The sequence below is a fragment of the Protobothrops mucrosquamatus genome, unplaced genomic scaffold (assembly GCF_001527695.2).
Source record: "Protobothrops mucrosquamatus isolate PMUCROS unplaced genomic scaffold, P.Mucros_1.0 scaffold1472, whole genome shotgun sequence".
NCBI classification, from domain to species: Eukaryota; Metazoa; Chordata; class Lepidosauria; order Squamata; family Viperidae; genus Protobothrops; species Protobothrops mucrosquamatus.
In genome coordinates, this window is record NW_015387650.1 from 254,335 (window position 1) to 270,065 (window position 15,731).

General features: G+C 45.4%; 1 protein-coding gene across 1 annotated transcript; it reads left to right on the forward strand.

Annotated features, from left to right (window-relative positions):
* The first annotated feature begins 3,828 nt into the window (after positions 1-3,828).
* Positions 3,829-15,478, forward strand: LOC107293001 (threonine--tRNA ligase 2, cytoplasmic-like). The gene is made up of 18 exons (XM_029285288.1): positions 3,829-4,041; positions 4,983-5,164; positions 6,308-6,431; positions 7,154-7,275; positions 7,832-7,949; positions 8,283-8,347; positions 8,562-8,640; positions 9,147-9,293; positions 9,688-9,786; positions 10,372-10,538; positions 10,852-11,014; positions 11,111-11,248; positions 11,328-11,405; positions 11,979-12,079; positions 12,876-12,980; positions 13,077-13,149; positions 13,501-13,615; positions 14,427-15,478. The coding sequence occupies exons 1-18, from the start codon at positions 3,829-3,831 to the stop codon at positions 14,573-14,575; spliced, it is 2,238 nt and encodes a 745-aa protein (XP_029141121.1). The 3' UTR covers positions 14,576-15,478.
* The last annotated feature ends 253 nt before the right edge of the window (positions 15,479-15,731 follow it).

Genomic DNA, 15,731 nt, shown 5'->3' on the forward strand with positions numbered 1-15,731 from the left:
GTTTGTGCTAAAAATAAGAAGGAGAAAAGGGGAGATTCTTAAGTCTGTCTCGTCGGCTCAGCTGCCTTCAGCAGGCAGCGATTCACAAGAGTCAGCACAAGGTGAGCAGAAGCACCTGGCCGGCCGTCTCCCGGCCCTGTTTACGCTCGTGCAGACCCCTAAGAGGATTACTGGTGCTCATTAGCCCTCTGGAAGCATTAACAGGCATCGCCACCAGCCTGGCCGGGAGACACAGGGCAGGCACCGAGAGACTGGGACTTTGAGGTGCGGCATTCCAGCAGAGGCACCTTTGCAGATTCGTTGCAAAGCCCAGGTTACCTGAACAGGTACGAAAACAAGAGAGAAGGACGCAGCGTCTGTGGACAACCCCCCAATTGCCCAGAATCCAAATTACAGACAGTCCTCGACTTCCTGCAGTTCATTTAGTGACCGCTCAAAGTTGCAACGGCACTGAAAAATGTGACTTGCGACTGTTTTTCACAGATACGACCGCCGCAGCATCCCCGTGATCGGGTGATCAAAATTCGGATGCTTGGCGACTGACTCACATTTATGACAAGGGGAGGGTCACGTGATCCCCCTTTTTGCGACCTTCTGTCAAGCGAAGTCAGTGGGGAAAGACAGATTCACTTAACAACCTGGGTTGCTAACTTGTCGGCTGCAGTGGTTCACTTAACAACTGAGGCGAGAAAGGTGATAAAATGTGTGGGAGGGGCAAAAATCACTTAACAAATGTCTCACTTAACAACAGAAACTTCAGGCTCAGTTTTGGTTGTAAGTCTAGGACTAACGGTATAATTCAATTTGCAATTCAGGACTGTTCTATGGTCCTTCAGGGTCAATTTATTTATTTATTTATTTATTTATTTATTTATTTATTTATTTATTTATTTATTTATTTATTTATTTATTTATTTATTTATTTATTTATTTATTTATTTATTTATTTATTTATTTATTTATTTATTTATTTATTTATTTATTTATTTATGGCATTGTGTTTTGCACATTTACACAAAAATGGATGGGTCTGGAATTTGGAGAGGAAACTTCACATTTCTAACAATTAGCACTCGGCACCGTTAACATTAAGGGTGTGTTCTGCCCCAGGTGGAATTAAGGGGTGCTTGTTAAAGCAGACTTTATAAATACTACCTACTTAACGAATTAGGATTAAGGGGAGAGAATCGCACAATTCCTGTCAGGGGTAATTATGCACCGGGCAGACACCCTTGGAAAAGCTGCGCTCGGGAGGTGTAAGCCTCTGCGGTTGGCTTTAGTTTTTACAAAATGACACCCCTGTCCCCACGAAGAGGGGCTATCTTTGGCCTGGGCCAGCTTCTTGTTGAATAGAATAGAGCTGGAAGGGACCTTGGAGGTCTTCTAGTCCAGCCCCCTGCTCAAGCAGGAGAACCTACACCATCTCAGACAAGGGACTGTCTAGCCCAGGGGTAGGCAACCTTGGCTCTTTCATGACTCGTGGACTTCAATTCCCAGAATTTCTGAGCCAACTATGCTGGCTCAGGAATTCTGGGAGTTGAAGTCCACCAGTCATAAAAGAGCCAAGGTTGCCTACCCCTGGTCTAGCCTCTTCTTGAAAATCTCCATTGATGGAGCGCCCATGATTTCTGGAAGCAAGCAGTTCCACTGGTTAATTGTCCTCACTGTCAGGACGTTTCTCCTTGTACTAAGCTTCTGATCTTCCTCACACGTAAAACACACACAAATGCACACAAATACACACACACACACGTTGCAGCATCAGCATCTTTTCAAAAGCATCTCTGCATTCTCCTTTGCAAAGCCCTACCAGTTAAAGCAGTGTGGGCAGCTTTCAGACCGGCGGGCTAGGGAATTCTGGGAGTTGAAGTCCACTCGTCTGAAAGCTGCCAAGGTTGGGAAACTGAGGTAATGGATGCTGAAATGGTTCTGTCCTTTCAATTTGGAGGGGAGGACGGGTGTGGATGTGTGTGTGTTTGTGTCCCAAAGAGGCTTTTATTTGCCGTTGTCTTCGGTATTTTAGATTTTTAATGCGATTCTAATAGTTTTTTTTCAGTTTTTGTGAGATTTTGCACCCCATGGAGCTTGTCTCATTCAGCAATACACTTTTTTCCCTGCTTATTATTATTATTATTTTTCTTCCCTTTAATATGTCCCACTTTGAAAACACGCTCGCCTTGCAGGGGTGGCGAATCCTTAATCTCAGGAGAAAAGAAACACTGAAGGGATAAAAAGAAATTTTTGAGGCCTCTGCCACCTAGGGAGCCTTAGAAATCTGCCACCTTGTAATTACAGTATCCTTATCCCTAGTGATTTATTAATTGTGGTTTAAGTTCTTGTATGTTGTCGCTTTGACGTAACTCTTGATTTTGTGGGGCCACCCAGACTCGGCTGCGGTTGGGTGGCATCAGAATGGGATGAGTAATAAATTTGAAGCTATGGTCATAAACCCTTCCTCTTTCCTTGTCTGCAGCCCACACAAATCTTCTCCAGCTGAGAATGCAAGAAAGGGTTGCCACCTTCCCTGATACTTGGAAAGAAATAACAGAATAACAGAGTTGGAAGGGACCTTGGAGGTCTTCTAGTCCAACCCGTTGTTCTGGCAGGAGATCCAGTACCATTTCAGACAAATGGCCGTCCAGTCTCTTCTTAAAAACCTCCAGTGTTGGAGCATTCATTGCTTCTGGAGGCAGGTAGTTCCACTGGTTAATTGTTCTAACTGTCAGGAAGTTTCTCCTTAGTTCTAGATTGCTTTTTTCCTTGATTAGTTCCCATCCATTACTTCTTGTTCTGCCTTTGGTTGTTTTGGAGAATAGTTTGACTCCCCTCCTCTTTGTGGCAGCCCCTCAAATATTGGAACACTGCTATCCTTAATCCTTCTTTTCATTAAACTAGAGGTATCCAATTCCTGCAGCCGTTCTTCATGTTTTTAGCCTCCATTCCCCCTAGGAGAAAGAGGAAAAATGGAAAGTGAAAAGATGGGGAAAGGAGGAGGGAAGGAGGGAGGGAAAAAGAGAGAGATGGAGCGACATGGCAGACATGGGATGGGCAGATTCTCCCATATCTCCTCTGGGGTCCCACTCAAGAGGCCTGGTGGCCCCACTGGTGTCCACTCATGTTGAAGTTGTGGGTGCTCCATCACTGGAGGTTTTCAAGAAGAGACTGGACAGCCACTTGTCTGAAATGGCATTGGGTCTCCTGCTTGAGCAGGGGGCTGGACTAGAAGACCTCCAAGGTCCCTTCCGACTCGCTGATTCTGTTAATTCTTCTCGGCCATCCGATGGCTTCATTCCTTTCCTCTTGAGAGGGGGAAAACCAGAGCAGGAGACAAGAAAAAATGTCTGCAGGGTCACCTGAGGCCCCCAAATTTCCCACAGGAATCCTACCCTGGCACGGTTTTTTCCTTCACATCTCTGAAGGGGGAGGGAGGGAGGGGGGGTCCAAAAAGTCAAGATGGCTGCCAAGGACGCCCCTTCCTTCTGGTGAGGGAGGCCCAAGTAAAGGGGCGGGGCTCCAGGGACACGCCCCCCTCGTGCCTTCGGAGGGCCCGCAGGCGTCCCGCCCACTTTTTCCGCTAAGCGATACATTATTGCAGTTCCTTCCTTCCTTCCTTTTTCTCTCTCTCCTCTCCTTCCCTCTTTCTCTTTCCTTCCTTTTCTCTCTCTCTTTTTCTCCTTCCCTCTTTCTCCTTCCTTTTCTCTCTCTCTTTTTCTCCTTCCCTCTTTCTCCTTCCTTTTCTCTCTCTCTCTCTCTCTCCTTCTTTCCTTCCTGGGGGCGGCCAGCGTCTCAATCAACCCGGCCGGGCCCTCCTCCTTCCCCGCCCGGGCGATGGCGGCGGCGGCGGCGGCGGCACGGCTGGCCCGGCAGGAGCGCGAGGTGCGGGGCTTGGCGGCCGAGGTGGTGCGGCTGAAGGAGGCCTCGGCCTGGGCGTCCCCCGAGCGGCCGGGCCCGGAGCTGCGGGCGCTGCGGGAGGAGAACGAGAAGCTGCGCTACCGTCTCCACCACCTCCGCCGCAGCCTCGCCGCCGAGCAGGGCCGCCAGGTGGGTGAGCCCATCATCCCCGGCCCCTGGGGAGGGGGAACGGAGAGCGCAGCTCCCACCTTTCCCCGGGCTAGAGGGGGCACAGATTGCAGGTCCCATCGTCCCCAGCCCCTTGGTGGAATGGACAATACGTCACCCACCATCCCCGGCCTAGAAAAAGACAGACTGCAGCTCCCATCATCCCCAGCCCCGAAGGGAAAGGGACGATGCAGCTCGCACCATTTCCCAGCCTAGAAGTGGACTGCAGTTCCCATCCTCCCCAGCCCCTTGGGAGAATGAACAACAGATCTCCCACTATCTCCTGGCCTAGAGGGGGGCACAGACTGCACCTCCCATCATCCCCAGCCCCTCAGGGCAATGGGGACCACAGCTGCCATTGATCACCTCCCAATCCTCCATCCCCACAAACTCCGAAATCCCTGCCTGATAATTTCATTTTGCAAAGTAATGCCCTTCTCTTTAATCAGGACCTTCTGGAGACAAAGACTGAAGACACCCCGAGAAAGCAGGAAAAGGAGCAGAAGACGGAGCCCCAAGCTGCAGAGGGGGGGCCAGAAGAAGTAGGTGGTCTTTCGGGGGGGGACTGCCTTTTGCTGGGTGGGGTGGGGCTCGGATTGATGAGCTTGAAGAAGCCTCGATCTAACATTTTCCCTGCTGGGACAGGTGAAACACCTCTTTCTGGATGCTGGTTCAAAAAAAAAAAAAAGCAGCCAATCCCCTTCTTTTAAATGGGGGAGGGGTCTTTCAATAGCCCCCTAGCCTAGTCTGAATGGTGGGAGCAGCCCAGCCTTCTCCAAGTTGGCGGCTGGTCCAGATTGTGCCAAGCTTCTTTGGAAGGACCAGTCCTTGGCATCATGGCACAAGTGTAACACAGGTGCTCCCTTCAGATTGTACCTGGCTGCAGGTAAACTCTGCCAGGTGCCCTTTTACTGTTCTTGCAGGATCCGACCTTCATCTGGAGCAGACTGGAGCTCTACGAAGAGCTGAAAAAAGAGAGCGATGCGCTTCTGCAGTCCAGAGCATCTGGCCAGACTCAGACAATCCAAATCACGCTTTCCGATGGGAAGGTGATGGGCGGACAGGCCTGGAAGACAACGCCACACCAGGTGGCTGTCGATCTTAGGTAAACTTTGACCGTGTTCGCAGATATTTCTGAGAAGGCAATCCAGGTTCCGCGTTTATAGGTAAACCAGGATGGCTGTAATGATAACTCTCTTGAAATAAACGTGACAACTTCGGTCTTTTCTACCTGTGATTTATAGCTGGCTAGTAATTTTAGGAAGATGGTGAGCAGAGCAAGACCCACAGGTTAAAAAAAAAAAAAGGACCACAAATGAATCTTGAACACCTTAAATATCACAGATGTATAACTGAAAAGGTAATTTGGAAGCAGTGTTTCTCAACCTTGAGCACTTGGAAGATGGGTGGACATCAACTCCCAGAATTCCCCAGCCAACATGGTAAGCTGGGGAACTCTGGGAGTTGGTATCCACCTCTCTTCAAGTGCCCAAGGTTGAGAAACTCTGCAAGTGATGGGTGTGGTTATACATCTATTATTATTATTATTATTATTATTATTATTATTATTATTATTATTATTATTATTATTATTATTATTATTATTTAGATTTATATCCTGCCCTTCTCCTCGTAGGACTCAGGGCGGCGGACAATCAATTAAAATACATAAATGACAATACAAGTTTAAAATTAATTAAAAGAAATATTAAAGATTGTCCAATTTAAAATATTGATTAAAACCCCTCTAAAAATTACCCTAGGCCAGTCCTGCGAGCTGGAATAACCAAGTCTTGAGGGCGCGGCGAAAGGAAGGGAGATCAGGGATAACCCTGATCTCGGGGGGCAGTTCATTCCAGAGGGTGGGAGCTCCCACAGAGAAGGCCCTCCCCCTTGGGGTCGCCAGCCGGCACTGTTTGGCCGACGGCACCCTGAGGAGGCCCACTCTATGGGAGCGTACAGGTCGATGGGAGGTACTCTGCGGCAGGAGGCGGTCTCGAAGGTATCCGGGTCCGATGCCATGGAGCGCTTTAAAGATGATAGTCAGCACCTTGAAGCGCACCCGGAAGGCCACAGGCAGCCAATCTATATTTTAATGCTTCTTGTTTTGTCCCTTTCTCTGCGACCGCAGAATTAAAACATCCAGTGCAGTCCAAAAGAGATTACCTTGAGTCGAAGCTGGAGGGGACTGTTGGGTTATTTGAACTATGCAGCAGCAAAACCTTTGTCCCATGTTGACTGTCCGTAGCTGGGGAGTTGCTGACAGTGTCGTCATTGCCAGAGTGAACGGGGAATTGTGGGACCTTGACCGGCCGATGGAAGGAGATTCCACCTTGGAGCTGCTGACATTTGAGAATGAAGATGCCCAGGCGGTAAGTCGATGTTTTCCCTTTTTCCCTGCAAAGCATTTTTGAAGGCAGAAGCTCTGATGAAAGAGGACAAACCATGTTGAAAAGGCTGCTCCATCTTGGCTATGCAAAACAGGCTAGTTTTCCCAATGGATGTGAGGAACCTCCTTATCTAGGTTAGATGCTGGTGATACAGGATTTGTGCTGATGTGTCTGTTTAATTTTAGCAGCCCAAATAACAACCGCTCAACACTGGAAAACTTTAGATAACATAATATGTGAATTAACGAGGCCTCTTCAGTTGCCCCACTAGGAAAAGAATCACAGAGTTAAAATAATTTGACATCAGAGGCAGGAATCAGTTTTATCTAACTTGGGTGGGTTTTATGGTTTACCTCAAAAGTAAAAAACTATAATATGGTATATGTTAGATAAATGGTAAATTTGTATATGTAGAGTACATATATATGTGTATATATATATATATATATATATATATATATATATATATATATATATATATATATATATATATATATAAACTATAATATGGTATATGTTAGATAAATGGTAAATTTGTATATGTAGAGTACCTATATATATATAATGTTAATTCAATATTGTTAATTGTAGTTCAATAAAAACAACAGAAGCAACTAACTTCCCTGGCAGCTGGATTAATACCAACTCACCACCCCAATGTTGACTTTCATAACTGTGGGTCCAGATTGCTTTCTCTTTTCTAGGTTTATTGGCATTCCAGTGCCCACATTCTGGGTGAAGCCATGGAAAATTATTATGGGGGATGCTTATGTTATGGACCCCCTATTGAGAATGGCTTCTATTATGACATGCACATGGAAAACAGGTATGTTCTGCCAGCTAGAATTTATACGTGGCTTTTTCATCCACGGTGTCCAAAGTGCCTTGCAATAATCAAGGATTCTTCGGCTAAATTAAAAATAAGTCCTTGTAATGGTTACAGATAGTTCTCGATTTATGGCCATAATGGAGCCTGCCCATTCCAGTCATAGGTTGTGACGATCAGAAAGTAGGTCACCCTTGTGACAGACCCAATTTTTACGACAGGCAGTGTTTGTGAAGGGAAATGCAGTTGTAAACAAAATGCATTTTGGTGTTTTTGCTAAAAACCAGAAATAAATGCATGCTTTTTGGGGAAAAAAAGTCATAATAAAAGGCAGTCATGTGACTGCAGGATGCTGCAAAGTTTTTTTTTTTAACAATGTCTTTGTATATAAATTACCTGCAATACCCAGAAATAATTTAAGAACTTTTTGGCAGTTAGGGTGTCCTCACCTGGGGGAAAGGGATGTAGGACTCACCTGCTGTGCGTAGGCGAGCCCAGCTTCGTTCTGCCGAGGGTGCAGCTGGCGCCCCTGATTTTAAATTCTCCTCTCCTCCAGAGGGGTTTCCAGTACAGAGTTGCTCACTCTGGAGAACATTTGCAAAAGCATCATCAAGGAGAAACAGCCCTTTGAAAGGCTCGAAGTCCGAAAAGAAGATTTGCTGGAAATGTTTAAAGTAAGTGCTCCATTTCTGAAGTCATGAAGTTCACAAAGGAGAGAGGACAAGGTCTGAGAAATCAGCATAAGATTTTCCTGAGTTGTTTTGGAGCTTATAGTATTGTATTATAGTATTGTAAGCCACCCAGAGCTAACCCTGCAGTAAGATGGACAGCCAATACATTTGATAGATAAAATGAATAAACCTCTAGTCCCATCCTTGGCTTTTTGGAATTCAGGGATGATGTAACGAGGTTCAGCCCAGATGGAAAACCAGGATAGACAGCATGGGCCCCCCCAAGGCTAAGTCTCGGTATATTTATTTTGCCAATTTCTTTATGTTTCTGCACAGTATAACAAGTTTAAATGTCGGATCCTAAATGAGAAAATCCACACACCGACCACAACTGTATACAGGTAACCAGATGGATTTAATTTTTTTGTGTTAAAATAATACTCCCTCTTAACTAGAGAGGAGCAGCTTGTAAAATAAATGTTGGTTAGGGTTAACAAATTATGATGTTGCTGTGGAGGTTTAGAGCTATTTCAGTACAGTCATGTTTATTTGTGGTGGGGATCTAAGTGGCTAATAACTTGAATGTAATTAACTGTTTCACTGATAATCTAATAGGTGCGGTCCCTTGATTGATTTATGCAAAGGTCCCCATGTGAGACACACTGGAAAAATAAAAGCCTTAAAGATAATTAAGGTAAGGGGGATTTTTTTTTCTTTTTGTAGAAAGTTGAATAGTTGGGATAAAATTCCAGACCCAATTCAAAACATTGGTTTTAACCAATAGAGCAATTTTTCTCAACCTTGGCAACTTGAAGAGATGTGGACTTCAACTCCCAGAATTCCCCAGCCGGCTTCGGGAATAATATAAATATATAAATATAAACAGGGTGTATAAAGAACGAAGAGTATGTGTTGAGTTTTATCAAGAAACACCAGGCAGATTCTTTTGTTCCTGGAAAGGATTCAGACAAATGTTTCTTAATCTGGGCAATTTCAAAATGTGTGGACTTTAATTCAGCTGGCTGGGGAATTCTGGGACTTGAAGTCCATACATCTTAAAGCCACTAGGTTTGAGAAGCACTGATTCAGATGATCTGACAGCATAGTGGCGCATTTATCTCTCAAACTCTTAAATCATCGCTTTGCCTCACTTTTTGGTGTGTTTTTATTTTGTTTTGGGTCAATGTTTTGCGTTATTAGAATTCGTCGACCTATTGGGAGGGGAAATCCAACATGGAAACCTTGCAACGGATCTATGGAATCTCTTTCCCAGAGGCCAAAATGATGAAGGAGTGGGAAAAATTCCAGGAAGAAGCCAGAAAACGGGATCACAGGAAAATCGGCAAGGTGGGCTTGGACTTTGAGGGATAAACTCAAAGTGAAGCTTCTGATGGGGACTGAATAGCATCCAGATTTACGGTGGCCTTTGGGGAATGGCCTAGAGGCCCCTGTCAGAAATCTGGGGTGTACGTTTGAAGCCTGTGCAAGAAAATTCAGGGGGCTATTGTGCGTCCATTGTTGCCTTTGAGAATTACACAACTTCACCCCAAGGAGGTTGACTGTGGTGCCTTTGGTGCTTTCTGAGCTGGGTTGTTTGCTTGCAGATGTTTCGTGACCCAACTAGGTAACATCTTCAATTTTAGAAGGGAGTGGGGTTTGCAAGAAATCGTCAACCCTGAGCTGTAAATATTTCTTCTCTTGGTAAGGCTGACTCTTCTTTTAACTTTGGGTGACTGTACAGGAACAAGAACTCTTCTTTTTCCATGATCTGAGCCCTGAAAGTTGTTTCTTTCTTCCCCGAGGAGCTTTTATTTACAACACCCTCTTGGAATTCATCAAAGTAAGTGCATCTATAGAGCAGTGTTTCTCGGGAACGTTAAGATGTGTGAACTTCAGCTCTCAGAATTCCTCATAATCTTACACTACATACAAGAAGCTCAGTGTGTCTTTCTTGGTTTTTGGAGACCGACAATGGTTATGTACAGAAATGAAGTGTGTATAAATGAGACATACCTTTTTTCTGATGAAGTATCTCTTGGTCTGAGATACTTGGTCTGCAAGTCTAGCATAAAACAGATGAACCTTTAAGGACCTCAGATCAAATGTGGTCAGCACGCGTGAAGGGTATATTTTGTCCATCACCTATTCACTACCTGTGATGGGATGGAGTCTGGAGTCCCGGGAGGGGAGGGAGGGGCTGCTTTCCAGAGGGCAAAGAGGCAACCAAGCTTGGAGTATCTGGCAGGCAGGAAGAAGGCGAAGATGGTCTCTCCCTAGCAGTTCACAGAGTATGCATAATAGTTCTGCAGATAGTTGCTTTAGTCTGGCAAGAGTCTGTCTGTAGGAACAATAAAGAGACTCCTCGCCGGTATCTCCATGTGTCGAACTTGGTTCTTGGGGCCTGACACCACCACCTCTTGTACAGGAAGAGTATCAGCGGCGGAACTTCATGGAAGTCGTTTCGCCCAATATCTACAACAGTAAACTTTGGGAAACTTCTGGCCACTGGCAGCATTACAGCGAAAACATGTTCTCATTTGAGGCGGAAAAAGAAGTCTTTGCGCTGAAGCCCATGAACTGTCCTGGACATTGGTGAGGGTTTCTGTCTTTCTTCTCCCCAGCAGGTTAAGGAGTTAAGCCAGGGGTCTTCAAACTTGGCCCTTTTATGACTGGCGGACTTTAACTCCCAGAATTCCTCAGCCAGCGTGTCTAGCTGAGGAATTCTGGGAGTTGAAGTCCACCAGTCATAAAAGGGCCAAGTTTGAAGACCTCTGAGTTAAGCCCTTGGGGGTTCCTACCACCGATGACATGTCGAAATCCCACAGGGAAAGTGAGTCATGGGATCTGCATAACTTGAGATGAATGTTGTTGCTTGATCTAGCAAACTTCTCCGCATCTCTCCCAGCCTGATGTTTGCTCATCGTCCTCGGTCTTGGAGGGAGATGCCTCTGAGACTGGCTGATTTTGGGGTGCTTCACCGTAACGAACTTTTGGGGACCCTCGGTGGTCTGACGCGGGTCCGACGCTTCCAACAAGACGATGCCCACCTCTTCTGCACAATGGAGCAGGTAGTGCAGGGAAGTAAGGAAGGGAGGTGGCCTTTAGGAAAATACTAGATCCTTTCACCTTTGAAGTTCCTGCTGCTGGACCTCTTTAACTTTCAGATCGAGGAGGAGATGAAAGGATGCCTCCATTTCCTGCAATCCGTGTATGCCGTCTTCGGGTTCACCTTCCAGTTACATCTTTCCACCAGACCCAGCAACTTCCTAGGGGAGAAGGAGATCTGGGATCAGGCGGAGAAGGTGATCGTGGCAGGGTGTGGAGACAGGGGCAGAGCACGGGTGGGATTTTAAACATAATTCTTCTCGTTTGCAACTTCAGCAACTTCAGAACAGCTTGGATGACTTTGGGGAACCTTGGAAACTCAATCCAGGTGATGGAGCGTTTTACGGGCCCAAGGTTAGTGAGCGGCTCCGGGTTCTCACCGAAACCTTACCCGTGAATGCAAGCTCCATTCTGCCCAGGCAGTCCTCCATTTATGACTATAATTGGTACCAGAATTTCCATCGCTAAGCAATGTAGACAGTGAATTGCACCTAATTTTATGACCTTTTTGTTGACAGCTTGTCTGAAGCCTGCTGGGAAGGTCACAGATTTATTTATTATATTTGTTTACTTAGAGGATTTTTTTTCCCCAGTGGCTTTGGGCAGCTTACAAAAAAATGAAAACCCAATATGCAAATAGTCAAAATGACAACCATCAATCAATCAAACCCCTTGAAGGGCTCCAGCCCACTCTGGGGTCTCCGGGCCCCTTGGCCAAGCCAGGTCTTGAGGGCCTTGCGAATGGCAATCCCATGACCCTGAGATGCTGCAACAGCCTGTTGCCAAGTGCCCGAATTTTGATCACGGGGATGCTGTGACAGTTGTAATTTTTGAGGAGCAGCGCGAGTCACTTTCTTTGTAGCTTTGAATGGTTGTTAAAATGAATGGTCAGAACTGAAAGGCTGCCTGTAAATGTGTCCTTTGCAGATTGACATTACAATCAAGGACGCTATCGGTCGATACCACCAGTGTGCTACAATCCAGCTGGACTTCCAGCTACCCCTCCGGTTTAATCTGACTTATGCTGGGTAAGTGTCAACAATGCAAGAACCGAAGCCCTTCCTCTCAAGGAAGAGCTGAGGAATCGGAGGAGCTTTGGATGGATTTGCAGAAAAGGCTGTGATCAACTTCAGAAAGAAACTAAAAGAAGGTGAAAACAGGAACCAGTGGAGAAAAGGTGACTGAGCAAAGGTGGCAGCAACGAGGCGAGGTGGAATTAAACCAGTTCGCATACAGAGTCCCTTGATCTGTACTTACTTAGGCAGTTCCTGACTATCCTTTAATCCAACTGTGTTGCTACAAGGATTAGAGAATCTTTATATTTGATATTTGAGCATCCCTGGTGCTCTCTGAGCTTGGTTGTTTTCTTGCAGACCCAAAGGTGTTTTTTCATGAGGCAATTGGACTTTCTTGTTTTTTCTTTGAAAACGTCTTGCTTCTCATCCAAGAAGCCTCTGAAGGTAAACCAAGAAAGTCCAGTTGCCTCTTGAAAAAGCACCTTTGGGACAACCATGACCTGGACGACTGAGAATCTCCGTAGACATTTTCTTGCAGACATTTCATTACCCAACGAGGTAACGTCATCAGTGCCAGCTGTAAAACTGGAGGAAGGAACTTTTCATTGGGCAAGGGAGGAGGGATAGGAGCAGTAGAAACTTCAGTCCTTAGATAGATATTTGATGACAACCACCTTGAAAGCTCTCTAAGCGGCAGGGAATGGCCAGAACCTCAGCCTTATTGGGCCGTGTTGCATGACAGATCGAACCCAAATGAAAAGGGCAGCAAGAACGAAGTCGAAACGTGTTCATTTGTCTCGCTTTTCAGGAAAGACGGCAATGACAAGATGAGGCCCGTGATCATCCACCGAGCAATTCTGGGCTCCGTGGAGCGGATGATGGCTATCCTGGCAGAAAACTACAGTGGAAAATGGTGGGCAGCTGATCTTGGAAGGAGAAAAGGCTTCTTGTAGGTTGTCAAAGCGATGTTTAAAAATGGCTAACCTCGGCCGTTCCTTTTCTCGTCCAGGCCTTTTTGGCTCTCCCCTCAGCAAGTCATGGTGGTTCCCGTTGGCCCCACCTGCGAAGAATATGCCCGCCAGGTAAGAGTGGAGATGTCTATAGAAAGGAAGAGCAGGGAAGAGAGAACTTGTGGGTTTGTAGTTGGCCACAAGTGAAAAAAATGCCCCGTCTTGATGCTTCGAAATGTAGTTGTGGACATTTCAATTGTGGGTACTGCAACACGGGAGATGTTTAAGAAGAGATTGGGCAACCTCTTGTGTGAAATAGTATAGGGTTTCCTACCCGAGCAGGGCTTAGACTAGAAGACCTCCAAGGTCCTTTCCAACTCCGTTGTCCTGTTAAGATGCCCGAGTTGCTTTCTTAATCTCTATTTTACACACTTGTCCTGCAAAGCTGTTGAGCTAAAAATAACAGTATTTCTTCATGTTTAGGTCTGCAATGCAGCTTCTGAAGCTGGACTTATGGCTGATGTTGATTTGGATCAGAGCTCCACCTTGAATAAGAAAATAAGGAATGCACAGCTGGCTCAGTATAATTTCATTTTTGGTATCTATGCTATCCGCTTTTAACGTTAACCTGGCTCTCCCTTTGTTCAAGAGTGGAAGCTCCTTCAGCCTTGGGCCACGTCCGGCCTCTGCTGGCTGGAAGGGGTGGAATTCTTTGCTCAGTTGAGAGCCAAGAATAACCTTAGGGTTTCCTGCCTGAGCAGGGGGTTGGACTAGAAGACCTCCAAGGTCCCTTCCAACTCTTTATTATTGTTATTGTTTTTATTATTATTGGATTAGGAAGAGTTATGTGAATAAATCGTATCCCCACTATACAAGAGCCTCCTTGTCAAATTAGAAAGAAATGCCATTAATATTTCTTGCAACCAGTTATGCCATAACTTAAGTTACGCCGGTCGTTAAAGCAAGCCATCACATGAGCAACCCAATTTTATGACTTTTTTTGCGGTGGTACCAAAGCAAACAGCGGTTATTAAGCACCCCCCCTTTTTTTAATACATAAATGCTGGTTTTCAACAAAAAAAAATCGTAAATTGTGGTCATGTAACTACAGGCCACTAGAAATGGCCACAAATTCAGTCCCGTTGCCTAATGACCAAACTGGATCACAAATCCGGGTCGTACCTTTCTTGAAGTCTGTAATTTTGGTCACTAAGTGACCGGTCTGTGTGTAAATGAGAACTTTAGATTTGTACGACTTAAAAGTTCCTTAAAGGACAATTCTTTGACATAATCCTGACAGTGCGATCTTTTAAATGCTACTCAGCGATATCCGGGTTTTTTAAAAACAGCCCTCCCTAAAAATTAACCGTCCTGTGAGGCGTCGTCACACTAACCTTGTTTCCTGGCAGTGGTCGGAGAGAAGGAGAAAGCAGGTGGTGCCGTGAATGTGCGGACCCGGGACAACAAGATTCACGGAGAAGTTTTGGTTTCTTCTGCCCTTGAGAAACTACAGAGGTTGAAAGCCTCCCGTACTTTACACGCAGAGGAAGAATTCTAGTCGTCGCCAACAGAGAACGAAGAAAACTGGCCATCTCCTGATTGCGGTCTACTTGGAGCTAAGTTTCATTCAGTTGATTGAGCCTTGTACTTTCTGGAAACCCAGAAAGGTGGAAGTGCAGCCTTGGATGACTTGCCCTTGTCTGGCATTGCAACATTTCTAGTCACCGAAAGTTGGTGGATGGCAGTTTTCTTGATATACAGTGCAAAGTTGAAACCACTTTTAGATTTGTTTGGCTGTTTGCATGCATGTTTTTTTTTAAAAAAGGAAAACAGAGTTCCAAAGAAAATGGCTCGAGCCTCACATAGCAGGGATCTCCAAACTTGGCTAAGACTTGTGCACTTCAATACCCAGCTTGGCTGGCTGGGGAATTCTGGGAGTTGAAATCCACGAGTCTTAAAGTGGCCAAATTTGGAGATCCTTGTCCTAGTAGTATAAGAGTTTCCCTATGCTATGGATATTTATTTATAAGTGTGGTTGCTGCTATTTTTTGGTGGGGGAGCAGAATATCCTCCCCATGAACAGAAGTATTTAAGACTCTGAGCCTCCTTTTTTTATAGGTGACTTTTAAAATGTTAGTTTATCTCATGATATATGATAAGCAGATTTAAGGTCACAGAAAGAAAGGCAGAGTGGTTCAGCATCAGGGTAGAAACCAGGAGACCATGAGTTCTAGTCCTGCCTTAGGCATGGAGCCAAGTGGGTGACTTAGGGCTGGTCACTTTCAGCCCTCGGAAGGAAGTAAACGCAAACCACTTGCATCTTCCTGCATTGGTTATGTCACTGGAGAGTATCTTAAGAAAGCTGCAGAAAACTCTCCACAGCTGGAGCTTTTAAATTGAGGGATGCCATAAGGAGTGTGCTTTGCTTCTTGGGCTGAATAAAACTAGAACATTCATCTTGGTACCGTCTTGATCTGCTTCTTTCTTTCTTTCTGAAGTTACAATTTATCGTACTGCACATTCACATCACATTTTGATTAAAAAAAACTAAGAGATAAAAATATAAATACATGTCCAGGTCTCTCTCTCTCTCTCTCACACACACACACACACGGAAATCAGCCTCCATTATAGGCTCTGTTTTGGCACTCTGTCACTATATGCTGGATGGTTTGTAATAATAACTTTAAATAGCCAGCTCCATCTTTAACGCT

Bases quoted from the DNA above. Each gene is read 5' to 3' on its own strand.
- LOC107293001 (XM_029285288.1), top strand. From the start codon at position 3,829: ATGGCGGCGGCGGCGGCGGCGGCACGGCTGGCCCGGCAGGAGCGCGAG. The intron at 4,042-4,982 runs GTGGGTGAGCCC...CTGTTCTTGCAG, and splicing joins CCGCCGAGCAGGGCCGCCAG to GATCCGACCTTCATCTGGAG. The intron at 12,981-13,076 runs GTGGGCAGCTGA...TTTCTCGTCCAG, and splicing joins GAAAACTACAGTGGAAAATG to GCCTTTTTGGCTCTCCCCTC.